At 32.0% G+C, this 13798-nt stretch overlaps 2 protein-coding genes across 3 annotated transcripts; one reads left to right on the forward strand and one right to left on the reverse strand.

Annotated features, from left to right (window-relative positions):
- Nucleotides 1-1783: 1783 nt before the first annotated feature.
- LOC123211126 (1-aminocyclopropane-1-carboxylate oxidase homolog 1-like) lies at nucleotides 1784-3626 on the forward strand. The gene is made up of 3 exons (XM_044629664.1): nucleotides 1784-2557; nucleotides 2694-3015; nucleotides 3102-3626. Exons 1-3 carry the CDS (start codon nucleotides 2022-2024, stop codon nucleotides 3360-3362), a joined length of 1119 nt encoding a protein of 372 aa, XP_044485599.1. The 5' UTR covers nucleotides 1784-2021; the 3' UTR covers nucleotides 3363-3626.
- A 6028-nt stretch (nucleotides 3627-9654) lies between these two features.
- Nucleotides 9655-12536, reverse strand: LOC123210077. 2 transcript variants are annotated; one of them, XM_044628268.1, is made up of 5 exons: nucleotides 12329-12536; nucleotides 10420-10534; nucleotides 10244-10333; nucleotides 10061-10159; nucleotides 9655-9927 (listed from the first exon to the last, which is right to left on the reverse strand). In XM_044628268.1, the coding sequence occupies exons 1-5, from the start codon at nucleotides 12394-12396 to the stop codon at nucleotides 9826-9828; spliced, it is 474 nt and encodes a 157-aa protein (XP_044484203.1). In that variant the 5' UTR covers nucleotides 12397-12536; the 3' UTR covers nucleotides 9655-9825. The 2 variants fall into 2 exon arrangements, with proteins under 2 accessions (XP_044484203.1, XP_044484204.1); XM_044628269.1 differs by having other exon boundaries at nucleotides 12187-12523.
- Between the last annotated feature and the right edge of the window lie 1262 nt (nucleotides 12537-13798).

Consider the following 13798-nt stretch of genomic DNA (forward strand, 5'->3'; position numbering starts at 1 on the left):
GTCTCAATCATTAAAGGTGTGATAGAATTCCCCTACCTGTTGAACTCAACATCCTCATTGAGAAGGCTTGTATCATGTCTAACTCATCCTAGCTTAGATCAACACCGCCACTATGTAGTAAAAATAATCTAACTGATTCAAAATAATCATTCAAGCCATACTACACCGATAAACTCTAGATTCATCTCATTCTTTAGAAAAAAAAACTACAACTTAAACATCTTGTCATTTTGGTTTAAACAAAGACAAATGGTCCTATAGAGCAGTGCAGGTATCGACTGAATGGGTTTTTGATGCATGCTACTAAGAGCACCATAGAAGTGGAATTGATAAATAGCACTAACGGTAGAGTAGCATTTGACAAGCATATCCCAAGCTTCTTTTACAATCTTGAGATGCACAAATTTGAAGTCAATGATCATGTTAATAAAAAAGTTGATTAATAATTGTGATTGCGTCTGAAATCTGAAGACGTAAGAAAGAAATTATGTTGGGCAAAAGAAGAAATGGTGCTCATGGTTGATGATGGCGAATTGGTGAACTTGAATATATGTTTAGGAAAATAAAGAAAAAGAATTAGATCTGGATATAATGACAGATTTTGTGTTCTTACCAATATAAAACAAAAGTAATATTATCTTGATATTTATGAAAACCGAAAATGTGCTTACACCTAGATATAGAAAAAAAAAATATTGTTGTAGATAAGAAAGATAGCTCGCTATAGCCTATTAATAAATGAGATGGATTTTATTCCTAAGGGAACTTGGTGCATATTCATCCAAACATGCAACAAGAAGCCAAAGAAATAAAAACTATTTTCATTGTTTATGTGGCATATGCAGTTTTTTTGTTCTTCCAGTTTAACCAACTAAATCAACTTCAAATCCAACCGAATTCATTTCATCATAATCACAACACAATGAACTTTCTTTCAAGCTATGAGTGTATACAATTGATGTAGAATAAGATAATCAAATTACAAGTAGAATACAGTGGCAGAAATAATAATTATATTGCAACTCTCTGTCATAAGATTGAAAACCCTTCACATGCATGCAATTTGGATTCTAAGGAACACATTAATGAAAACCAAGGCATAAAGGAAAGAGATCCACCAACCTTGGGGTCTTTCACCACCAATCTTCTATCAAGATGATTGGATAAAGGAAAATAAGGAAAAAGCTTCAAATGCTTTAATTCAAGTTTCATTCAAATGTCAACCAAAAATTACAAATGAAAGCTCACTCCTTTATATAGAAGGCATGCATGGCAATGATACACTTTGGTCAACAAAATTAATATAAAATCAACTAAAGTCGCTAATGTATACCAAGCCATCCATCATAAATTAAACTCATACCTAAATTAATGAATACAAGATAAAATAGTACATTTTTTTCTTAAATGTAGGAAACTTATCTCCTAACTAAGGCAACCATCTTCTCTTCTAGTTCAAAACCAACTAAAGGTATATTTTGAGTTCTCTGGACTTCAAAAAGGAGTTTTGGACGTTGGGGCCAATAGTGGGCTTCAAAAGTTACATTTTTGGATTAATTGGAGCAAACTATTCACTTGGACCTTGGGTGCATGTAATGAAATTATACCCAAAAGTGGTTTTGGGCCAAAAATGAAGAAGGTTGACATTCATAGGCTGGTGCATTGTTGGAAATTCATGCTCCTTAGCTTCTTGTGTGGTAAGTAGGCTTGGGGTAGGTTTGGAGGCCAAAAGTGAAGAGGTGGTCGAATATGTATCAGAACTAATTTATAATAAATGAGGTTGCAAAATTGCTGAAATTAATTTTCTTGATTTGTATATGGTTAGAAATTTTAATTGTTGAAATGGACCTATTGTCTCATGTTGAATGAAGATAGTGTAGACGTCAAGGGAATCGGACAATTGTGCTGCAAGCTTTCTTGTTTCTTTTTCTTGTATATTTTATTCTATTTCGTTCATTGAAAACTTTTATTATAGTATAACTTAAGACTAGTATACAACTTCTATTTGCATAAGAAAGAAAATGGCGAGCTCAAGCAAAATTCAGGCAGAAGGGGTTTCTACATATGACCGAATAAGTGAATTAAAGGCTTTTGATGAATCAAAAACGGGTGTAAAAGGAATAGTGGATGCTGGAGCTTCAAAAGTTCCACGGATTTTCATTGATGAGCAATCTGAGTCCTGTGACAAATCAGGTTCTGCAGATTACAAGTTCACTATTCCGACCATAGATTTTCAGGGCATTGACAAAGATCCGAGTCTACGCCGCGAGATAATCAGAAAAGTTGGAAATGCTTGTGAGAAGTGGGGATTCTTGCAAGTGGTCAACCATGGGATACCATTAAAAATATTGGGGGATATGATTGATGGCATACGGAGTTTTCATGAGCAAGATAGCGACATAAAGAAAGAGTTTTATTCTCGTGATGAAACAAGAACGGCGATCTATCATAGTAATTTTGATTTATATAGAGCACCAGTAGCTAATTGGAGAGATTCATTATCTTGCGTTATGGCTCCTCGCCCACCTAATCTTGATGGCTTGCCTGCAGTTTGCAGGTATGCAATAACACCGGCAACTATTTTGTTCATCTTTATACACTTTTCAACGTTTATGTTTCTTCTGTTTCTGAATTTCCATTTCCATGCTACATAGGGATAGGGCTTTAGCCCTGATAATTTGATTAACTTGCAGAGATATACTGATCGAGTACTGTGATGAAATACGGAAGTTTGGGATGACTGTGTTTGGATTAATTTCGGAAGCTCTTGGTCTGAAATCCAACCACATGATTGAAATGGGTTGCGCAGGAGGGCTAAACTGTGTAGGTCATTACTACCCAGCATGCCCGGAACCAGAGCGGACTTTGGGGCTTAGCAAGCATACTGACAGTGCCTTCATCACCGTTGTTTTGCAAGACCAAACGGGTGGCCTTCAAGTACTCCATCAGGATCAATGGGTAGGTGTTAACCCAATTCCTGGAGCTCTAATTGTCAACATCGGAGATATGTTACAGGCAAGTCAACGAACTTACCATTAATTAAACATAATTTAGTTATACGAAGCCGTGATTGGTTTTATTAATCTTGTGTGTTCCTACAGCTAATATCCAATGACAAGTTCAAAAGTGTACACCACAGGGTTTTGTCGAAAAATGCAGGCCCAAGAATCTCGGTGGCATGTGTGTTCAGAGCGCAAGGGAAGGATCGTAGATTGTACGGTCCAATAAAAGAGCTGCTTTCAGAAGAGAATCCTCCAGTTTACAGGGAAACCACTGCAAATGATTATTTAAAAGTCAAATTTGTCCATCCAAAGCCAGAAGGATTTAAAGGAACCTCTGCACTTGAACATTTTAAGCTGTGAAGTCACTCCACAGTTTCAACTGTAATCGCTTCTGAAGGTGCCTGTGTGTGTTTTGTCCCACAACTCCATTCTGTTGTGGGCATGTGGTTTGATGAATAATCCGTTCATTGAATATGAATCTCTTGAAATTTCCTAAGACAAATTCTAATGCATTGTCAGATCGAATTTGCTTAACACATTTTCTGAATTGTAGTTTCAGCTTTGGTTTCCGTTAAGTGTCTATGTGAACAAGCTAAAAAATATTCATAGATTTTTAATTTCTAACTGCTTTTGATATTGTTCAACTTGGTGGCAAATATCATAAGGCCCTTTCTTTTCCTTATTTTTCGAAACAAATACATCAGAAAAATCCTTCATTCTAGCTGTAGGAAAATGTCATAGTCTTCGATGAAACAAATCAATTTGCACACGCAATTCGCTAGCATGATTCCTCCCCATGGCGACTTCTTCCAATGCATAAGCATTTCGCATTAACTTAAATCAAATGGTATATTATCTTATTATTTATAGCAAACTGAAAATGCGCTCACACCCAACTAAAATTAAAAAAAGAAGCTTTCCTTCTTGTAACAAGAGAGAATGAGGTCATGATAATCATTAAGGAAGCTACCTCGTTATAGCCTACTAATAAATTATATGGATTTTACTCATATGGAGCTAATTTACAATAAATGAGGTTGCTGAATTCCTTGAATCAATTTTCTTAATTGGCCTGATGGTTAGAAATTTAAACTGTTGAAATGGAGGCAGTTTTTAAAGACTTCCCACATGTTGATTAAAGATATATTAAGACTATGTGCATCTAGTTTTTAGTATCTAATCTATGTCATTATGTTTAATGTACACCTAGTTTTTAAGGCTCTTGACGACATGGATTCAAGTAAAGTAAGCTCAAGCTGATTAGAAGAAGAGAAACGGAATGAAAACAAGTAGAACGAAGACAACCGAATTGTGTAATCTTCATTCATTCATCATCTTTGTTTCAATTTCAAATTGAATTACTGCCACAAAAAAATTTTGATTCATGAACTATTTGTTTCATATAAAAGAGGTTCGCTCGTGATTATTAATATTACCTAACAATGGAGGGTATTGATAGTGATTGTTATATAAAGGCCCAAAGACATGTTCCCACCTAAGGTTACATGTAATCTCAAACTCATACTCTTTAACTTTTAAAAACTCAAACTCTCATCCATAAGCAAAATTTTATTAAAAACTCAGTTAAAGTTAAAGATAAAATCATCATTTAATAAAAAATTAAAAAACTAAAGTTTTATAACAATCCCCCCTCCCAATTTGAAAATCTAATAGTTTTCTCATCCAAAGTTTAAAAAGTGGTAATTTTTCCCTTAGGATTTTGAAACCATCGTCTGAGATGGTGAAGTTTGCCGTCTTCAGCTACATTGCCTCTCTTTCTTAGCTTATTTCCTCCTGGTGACTTTTTCACCTATTATCGACATTGATTTCCTCCAACGAAGACAATTTCGTCTTCGTCAAAGGAAATCATTGTCGTTGGTGGGTGGGGTTTGATTGGTAGGAGGAGATAAGCTGGGAGAGAGAGCCAACAAAATCGAAGACGATGAACTTTGTCATCTTCGATGATAGTTTCAAAACCCTAGAGAGAAATTGCCACTTTTCAAACTTTAGGTGGAAGAAAATTATTAGTTTACAAACTGAAAGGGGAAAAATGTAATAAAACTTTAGTTTTTTTAATTTTTATTAAATGATGATTTTATCTTTAACTTTAACTAAGTTTTTAACAAAATTTTGCTCATAATAGAAGTTTGAGTTTTTAAAAGTTGTAAGGTAGAAGTTTGAGATTACACTTAACCTTGGGTGGGAACTAGTCTTTCAGCCTTGTTTAAATGTCATGTATCTTGCTTAGCCCAAAAAAATGAACTTTCACGTGCATTATTGTCTAGTATTACCTAACAGAACTGAAAAGAAAAGGAAAATACCAAGGCATAACATTGATGTATCATCTCTTTGATTTGTCAAAATTAATTGCCTTGTTTATTGATTCTGAAAGATAAGTTTTTGCGGAAGGTGGCATGGATATCTGACTTTTTTGCCTTGAGTTTTTTGGCTTTTTGATCATAGAATTTGTGGTAGGCCACCAAGTACTTTTTTATGTATTATTATTATTTTTTTGGCTAAAAGACTTATTTCCACTCAAGATTTAGTGTATTCTCAAGCTCTCACTCATGAAATTTCAAAAACCTAAATACTCACCATTATGTTAAAATTTGTGTTAAAGTTAAGAGGTAAAAATATTATTTAGTTAAAAACATTAAAAAAATTAAAAAAATTTTAACATTTATCTCCCTTAGTTTAAAAACTAACAATTTCTTCTTGCAAATAATTTTGAAATGTTTCATTTTCCCTCCTTCTCTAGTGACCATTCTTCAGCCAACCTCTCATACCACCACTCCCTCCAAACTCTTGGACGAAAACCAATTGTTGGCCAATCAGAGGTCGGCTAACAATTCGTCTTCATCTAAGAGTCTGGAAGGAGCGCTAGTATGGGGAAATTGTAATAAAATTTTAGTTTTTGTTTTAATATTTTTATCTAAATAATATTTTTATCTTAACATTAATAGAGATTTTTAACAGAATAATGAAGATTTAAGTTTTTAAAACTTCACAGATGAGAGTTTGGAAATGTACTAAACCTTGGGTGGGAATAAGTTTTTTGACCTTTTTTTTAACAATAAAATTATATGTACACAATTTATAAACACAGATGATATGATATTATATGAGTGGATGATTTTGAATTAAGTATAAAGTAATATTTAATAACATAATGATACATGATATGTATTTTCAAATTATTTTTAAAAAATATGTATACATAGCATTGATCTTTTTAAGTACTCTTGCATCTTCTAGAATTCATGAACAAGCTTCCATACTTACAACAACCATTGCTTTCTATTTCATTCATGATATTAAAATCTTTCTATTTCTCTCACACAAACTCACCTACAAAATTGGTTTTCTGATATAGAAAATTGAATCTGGGAAATTCAATTCATCTAAAGCAAGTCATGCTTCATCTCATGAGTCTAGTGGTATCATCACTACAACAAATATTTAATTTAAAAACGATTTTAATTTATTTAATTTAAAAACAATTTTAATTTCGTTCCAAAATGATCATTTTAAAAGATAAAATTTTAATTTTATCCACTAACTAAAGCTTAACATTCATTTTAGGGATGAATTTAGTTTCATCAAAAAATGATCATTTTTAAAGGACAAAATGTTAATTTAACACACCAAAACTTAGCTCAATTTATGGAGAAAATATTTTTAAAAAATTTCAATTTAGTTCAAAATTGATCATTTTAAAAGAGGAATTTTAATAATAATAATAATAAGAGATAACAACAATTGAAGATATTGAATTATCATATTTTTTTATAGAAATTACCAACTTTGCTCTTTTTTTTTTAATCAAAAAAGATTAAACTCTTAGAATTTTTTATTAAAATAATCGAGCTTTCATATTTTCTTATAAAATGGATCAAACTTCCAACCTCCCCAAATATCAACCTCCCAGCATACGGTAATTACGATGATATAAACTAAATTTCTTAGTCTCTTTCCTCGTAGGTAGGAGTTGACTGAGAGATAGGCAACACGAAGTTTATATCTTATTATATTATTTAATAATATATATTTATTCTTCTAATGAGATTATTTCTCCTGTTAATTTAATTTTTAGTAATAATTTAGTATAATATTTCTTTCATCCAGCTCATTGGTAAGTGGATTGTCTAAGTTTATGCCAAAAAATAATAATAATGTCAACAAAATATTGGCAATTATATGTGGTTTGACAAGGCAAGTTGCAATATTTAATTATCAGGCCTCCTCATCACAATATTTTAAGTTACCTTGTAGCAATCAGTTTGTCTCCTGAGAACTTTAAAAATAAAAATTACATCCCAAAAGAAAAATATCGGGAGTATCAAAGCTTTTAAAGAATTAAATTATAATATTTAAAACATTTAAATATGGTAAAAAATTGTTTTTATTTTTAAAATTAGTCCATAATAAAATTATTATTTTGTTTTTATATCATCAATTTTATTTTTTAAACAATTTAAGTTTTGATCAAAAACTATTATTTATGTTTAAAAGTGTATTTGATTTGGATAATATTTTATTACTAAAAATAAAATATTATTAGTTAAATAGATTATTTAGAAGATTATTTAATAAAAATTATTATTGTTTTGATAAAAATCAATAAATATAAATAATTATTTTATTTAATTGAATGTAATAAAAATACTAAAATATTTTACTTAAATATCTTTGGATATAGTTATTCTAAAATATTTTTCATGTTACTTATTATATTAATTAAAAATGAAAGTATTTTTGTTTAAAAAATTATAATAAATTTAATATTTCTTTAATAATTTTTTAATACCTAAAATGGAATTGATAATACAAGTATCATTTATATTATATATTACATCATCATTGATAATAGAATTTTTTAATATAATTAATAATTATATTACCTATTATATCACTATTGATAATAAAAAATTAAACAAAATAATTTTAATGATAAAAACTAAATTGTTAAAGTAATCTTTATGTGCTGTAAACTAAAGGTGTATACCAGCACTAGGGTTCTTACAGGATCCCTCTGTCTTTGGTTCACTGGAGCTGGACATTGATAATCTTGGCCCCCTACTGTTTGCCACTGCTCTATGCTCCACGCTTTTGAATTTGCCAATTGTACCAAATCAAACAAATCGTAGCTGCATAAGCTACACACTATAAATTAATCCTCAAAGATATTAGAGAGTAGATATAACTGGAAAAACAGAGAAGTAGAGATTTGCATGTAGAAGATCTCCAATGTTCACCACTAAAGCCTCAGGATTTGAGGACACGTCAATCCATCCACTGATTTTAATGAAAAACTCGGAGGCCACCAGCCAATAAAATTATACATATTCAATTTAAATATATAAATAAGTATATATTTAAAGTGTGTCATTATATAATTAGATAATTTTAAATTACGTATAAAATAACACTTACTTATATGATGACACATATAAATGTATATATATTTATGTACTCAAATTATACATATATAACATTGCTCGCCACCAGCATCAGAATAGTAAGGTAGGCATTGCCCACGTGCTTGGATGTACCGATTATTAATGTTGGCTGCAGGCAGGGCGGATGGCAGTGGCAATAATATACAAGCCCTTCCGCAAAATAACCCATGTCTTTCAGATGATTCAGGTGATTTTGATCCAGCCCAAAAGCCTCTAAAGATGGCAATTCAGCTTGCAAAACCGAATCTTTGACTTGTCCCTCCTTGAATAGGAAGAGAATTCCCTAATAAAATAAGGAGGACAACAAAAATGGCTAAAATCCCTATGATCGGAGGTAAAGACGACAATAAATATATCTACAATCTGTTTATTTCCTAATTCATCTACTCCCAACATATTTTCTAAACCCTTACGTATTAAATTACCCTTAAAAGTTTTTAATTATTATAAATATATTATATTACTTAAGAAATATTATATTATTTATTCAAACAAATATGAAAGGAAAAGTATGAGGAATTTTTCTTACGGGAATAGGCAGAATAGGATAGAGAAATTTTCCTTATGAAGGGAGGATAGAATTTTCTATTATCCTTATATCAAGAACATGACGGAAACCAAAAAATCTTGTCATGCAAGAACAGGAACCACTGCCATCTCCAAGAGTCTCATGCAGTAACACCTCTCAATTTCATTAAATGCCTCGAGTGCTCATTGTATCGCCGCTAAGTGGCACAAGAGAGCAAATCATAAAGTGGTTTTCATACGAAATAATAAATGAAATGCATATTTGATACGACATTAAAATAATAAATTTCAAATTATCAACATATGCTGAATTCTCGCTGTACACGCTGAAGGAGGCTGGGGAAACAAAGGAAAGTAGCCCCTTGTCAGAGTCCAATTTGGCCACGTCTTCCCCCATGCCTCTATTCCATCTCCATAATTGGTGTCAAATACAATTACCAAATTGCAACCAAGTTGGCAACCGACTTGAGCCTGCAATAGAAGTACCGAAGCACTGTTGCAGTCCACACAGTTGCTCTCATGGCATCCAGTAAGTGGGTTGTGGTGATTTACAATATTGGACAGTGAGTTTTTTAGTCTGTTTTAACTTTCACTGTGACTGCCTTTGTCATCAAGATGGTACCAGTAACAGGCACCATGATTAACACAGGCAAAATCTCCCTATATTCAGTTCAATAACAATAAATTGGCTTGGCAATAAACACTATCACATCCTCAAAGTGAGTTGTAAATCACATTTTCACCTAAACTTTAAATCCAAAAAACCCTGGTACAAACATGAAGCATACAAAACTAGATACTGGACTCAACCCGGCAGAGTCAGATCAACTGCAAAACTAGAAAGTTTTGGTTTTGGGAGCCTTTTTCTTCACTTGTCTCCTTGGCATTGAGTTCTTCATGCCAATGAAAAACAGCAAAGCCCCAAAAAGTGCCAAGCTCTGCAAAAATAAAACGAGAAAGGATTTAAAACTATGCTGTGATTCAATCAAGCAGACACATAAGAAATTTTGAACAAGAGGGATAAGGTTCCAACATAGCGTATAAAGCATATTAAATCTTAATATTACTAACCTCTGTGAACTTTGAAAAGATTTGACCGAATTCCTTCTTGTCAGCATCGTAGTTGTAGAAATCATATAATATAGGGGTAGCAATAGCCTGATGCAGAAGCTGTAACCAAAGAAAAAGATGGAATTAATTCAGTTAACTTGAGTTATCACTGATTTTAAAAGCCGGAGAGACTATAATACCAACCAAAAGGTATGCTCCAAGAGAACTTCCAATGATGAAAAGAAGGCCTCCCACACCCTTCAGTGCAATAGCAGCAGCAACTAGATACTTGATCTGTAAAGGAAAAATGCCGATATTTCAGAAAAATCACTAGATTATATCCCAACAGTAAAGTTTCCAGAAGTTAATGGGCTTCATACTTCAACTTCTGGAACTTGCACCCCAGTATGAGTTTTCACGTGCTTTGAGAAGACGTTTAACTTTGGTTCCAATACCTTGGATGCAGGCCCACCATCAATGCCAAAATCATTGAACCTATGAGAATGAATAAAAAATATATAAAAAGTAATTATTAGAATTGAAAAGTCTGCATTGTTACAAACATACAAGCTGTGTTAGGAAACAACTGCAAAAACAGTTTACAATCATCTGCTGCGGTTAAAATCATATTTGCACCAAATTAAGTAACAACAGTGATTTTGAACAGCTGCATGATGCAGGTATGCATATAACAAAAGATGAGCTTCACCACAACATTGTTCCCAAATGAAAAGCATTTCTGGCAGCTAACTGACAAGTATGGGTACAGAGCAACCTATACTTTACACACTGCATAATAATCTTATTCGCAACTGAAGAAAGCATAAATTCTGAGTACTCGTGAGAACATAGATATACTGAGAAAAAAACGTGCACAGATTCTCCTATGATGCCAACTTTTTAACCGATCACATAGCAATGAATAGTAAATAGCATTATTCAGCTATGAGGTCAACCATCATTCACTTAAAAAAGAAATCCATGATATCTAATGGATTTCCATAACGTTGACACAGTAATAAAGCTATAAAAATTGAAACCTCTAAGCAAAATTTCTATTTATGCAGTACACATAAGGACTAGTAATGCAAACAATAATAAAATTTCTCAATGTTTTAAATCACTTAACTACCTAACAAGGATACAAGCAAAACATGCAACAACTAACGAATTTCAGAAAAAAATGGAAGCCGCAACCCATATTCTTCAACACATAAACCATAGCAGGGATCCAAGTAGAGGAAAGTAATGGAAGCCGCACTGTACTAATTAATAATTATTAGAATGTATCATTAAATTTTGTCATCACATGATAAAGTCACTAAAAGATAAATAAACACAACTATCCCGTAATTATTTTATGCTGCCCATGGATAAAATTATTTACTATTTCTGAATACAGAATCATTAAGACTTGTGAATAAACAGTTTCAATTATGAAAATATAAATACCATCAATCAAATAAAAGTTTACAAGTTTAGGCAACCGCTGTCATTAACAGAACACATTTTGAACAAGCAGCGCAACTATAATGAATGGTTCAATTCAATTAAGCCAATCCTTCCAAGTTATGCACTGCATGAAGTTTCAATTGTTCCTTCCCAAAAAACAAATTTTAAAAATGAACTTCAACATTAATACCCATTACCTGAATATTAGTATTTGTAATCATGATTAAACTTCAAATTAGTAAACGAGGTACCACTTAATACAAAACACCTGTCGGAATTAAACAACATAACTACACAAAGCATTTTCATTCCATTGTTGCAGTAATGTTACCCAATTCATTACTCAAAACATCAGAGAAGCAACTCCTTATTGTTTCAAAAGGTCACAATACATTAAATGGAAAATGAACTAGAAGAAGAAGTTAATCTAACTAACATTTCTACTTGCAGACAAAATAAATCTCATTAATTCAATATCCGCAAATCCATTCATTCACAACCGAAGTCTCTTTACAGTATTACACATTAAAACTCCTAACTACAACATCAAATTCAAAATCAAAATTATAAAGAAAATATTATAGAAGCTGTTCAAATTCTTCAACTCAAAATTCATTCATCAGATCCAGATGCATCAAAGCAGAACAAGCAAATGTACACAAAGATAACCAGCAAAACCATAAATTTAAACTTACATGTATCTAAAATTCAAAATTTCCCTCCTTACACGCTTACTCAAAAGGCAAAAACAAAAAAAAAAAAAGAGAAAGAAAAAGAAAACGCAGAATGGCGAAGTTGAATAAACGAGCAGATCTGAAGATGTGTTTAGAGCTTTACTCTTGCCAGGCCGATAGAATGAAAACCGATGCGAACATGACTCTTCCGATAAACGAAGCGAAAGCCATTTTTCAGACAAGGACCGAGCAGAATATCGAGCTTTTGCTGTTACTGTGAAAAAATATTAGCAGCCAGACTGAATCTAACCGGGCTTTGTAAAATCAGAACACGGCAGAGTAAAAGAAGGGACGGCGATTTATAAAGATGGCCGTGAGGAGAGAGAAAAAAAAAGTTATGACAGCGATGTTACATGTACTCCTGCGTGTAAAAAAAAAAAGAGGAAGTCGCTATGCTGAGGTGTCACATGTCTTGTCTGGGGACACGCGTGGTAACGTGATTGGAGAGTTGACGTGGAGAGAGTGTGCAAATAGATTTGGGTTTGCGGAGAGTGGTAGGAAAATTTATTTGTTAATGATTTCGGTAGTATTGCCAAGAAATAAGCCTGTAATGGGAAGTAATTTACGATTGTACCCCTGACTTTGAAATTTTTGGGTTCTAGTGGTGACTTTGAAATTTGAAGGTAGTGGGTGTTCAATTATTTTCAAAAGGTCTTTGGTAAGAGTTATGCAATCCACAGCCAAAGGAATAGTTTGTGTTAAGAGAAATGACCCCTTACAAAAGATTAGGGTTCTATCAATACGACATGTCTTACACCAAAATTTGAATTGATTAATTTGAGATCGAATAAAAAGATATTACAACAAAACAAAATTTTGAATTATTAGATATAGTAGTTATAAGTCAGTCACTACACTTCAGAGTTTATTTATCTAGTGGAGTTGGACAGATTTTCAAGTTATTAAAAAAAAAAAAGTTATCTAATGCAATAAAACAAAGCACATCCTATTTTAACTAATTAATTATAAGGTTAAATTTGAATCAAGTTTATTTAAGTGTGAAAATAAATTTGATTAGAATGAGTCTGAAATAAGTTTAGCTCAAATGACATTGAGTTCAAATTTAAACTAGAAAATTAAATATATTCAAGTTTGAACTTGAGTTTAAGAAGTGTTAAATTTATCAAGCTCGTAGGCCTTGAAAAGTTTAATACGAATTAACTAAAATAATACTATATTACCCAATACACATCAAAATATAGTTGTTTTAGTTATTTTTTGTTCAACTATAGTAGCAAGTTGAGCTCAAAGTTGGATTCGACTCAACACCATAGTTGAACTCAAGTTTGAATTGACTTGATACTATAGTTGAACTCAAACTTGATTTCTCTTAAACGAACTAAACTTAAACAACTTTAAAAAGTGTTTGACGAGCTAGAATAACTTTGAGGAAAGCTCAACCTTAGCTCGAATTAAATTCAATCATACTTAATTAAATATTTAGATAATATATTTTATATGTTTAAATTAATAATATAGAAGCACTCTCTCATAAAATTATACATAATTTAAAGGCCAAAAGACTTATTCCCACTTAAGTTTTGATGTATTTCCAAAGTCATACTCGTAGAGT

Source organism: Mangifera indica, chromosome 3, assembly GCF_011075055.1.
Source record: "Mangifera indica cultivar Alphonso chromosome 3, CATAS_Mindica_2.1, whole genome shotgun sequence".
Classification (NCBI taxonomy): domain Eukaryota; kingdom Viridiplantae; phylum Streptophyta; class Magnoliopsida; order Sapindales; family Anacardiaceae; genus Mangifera; species Mangifera indica.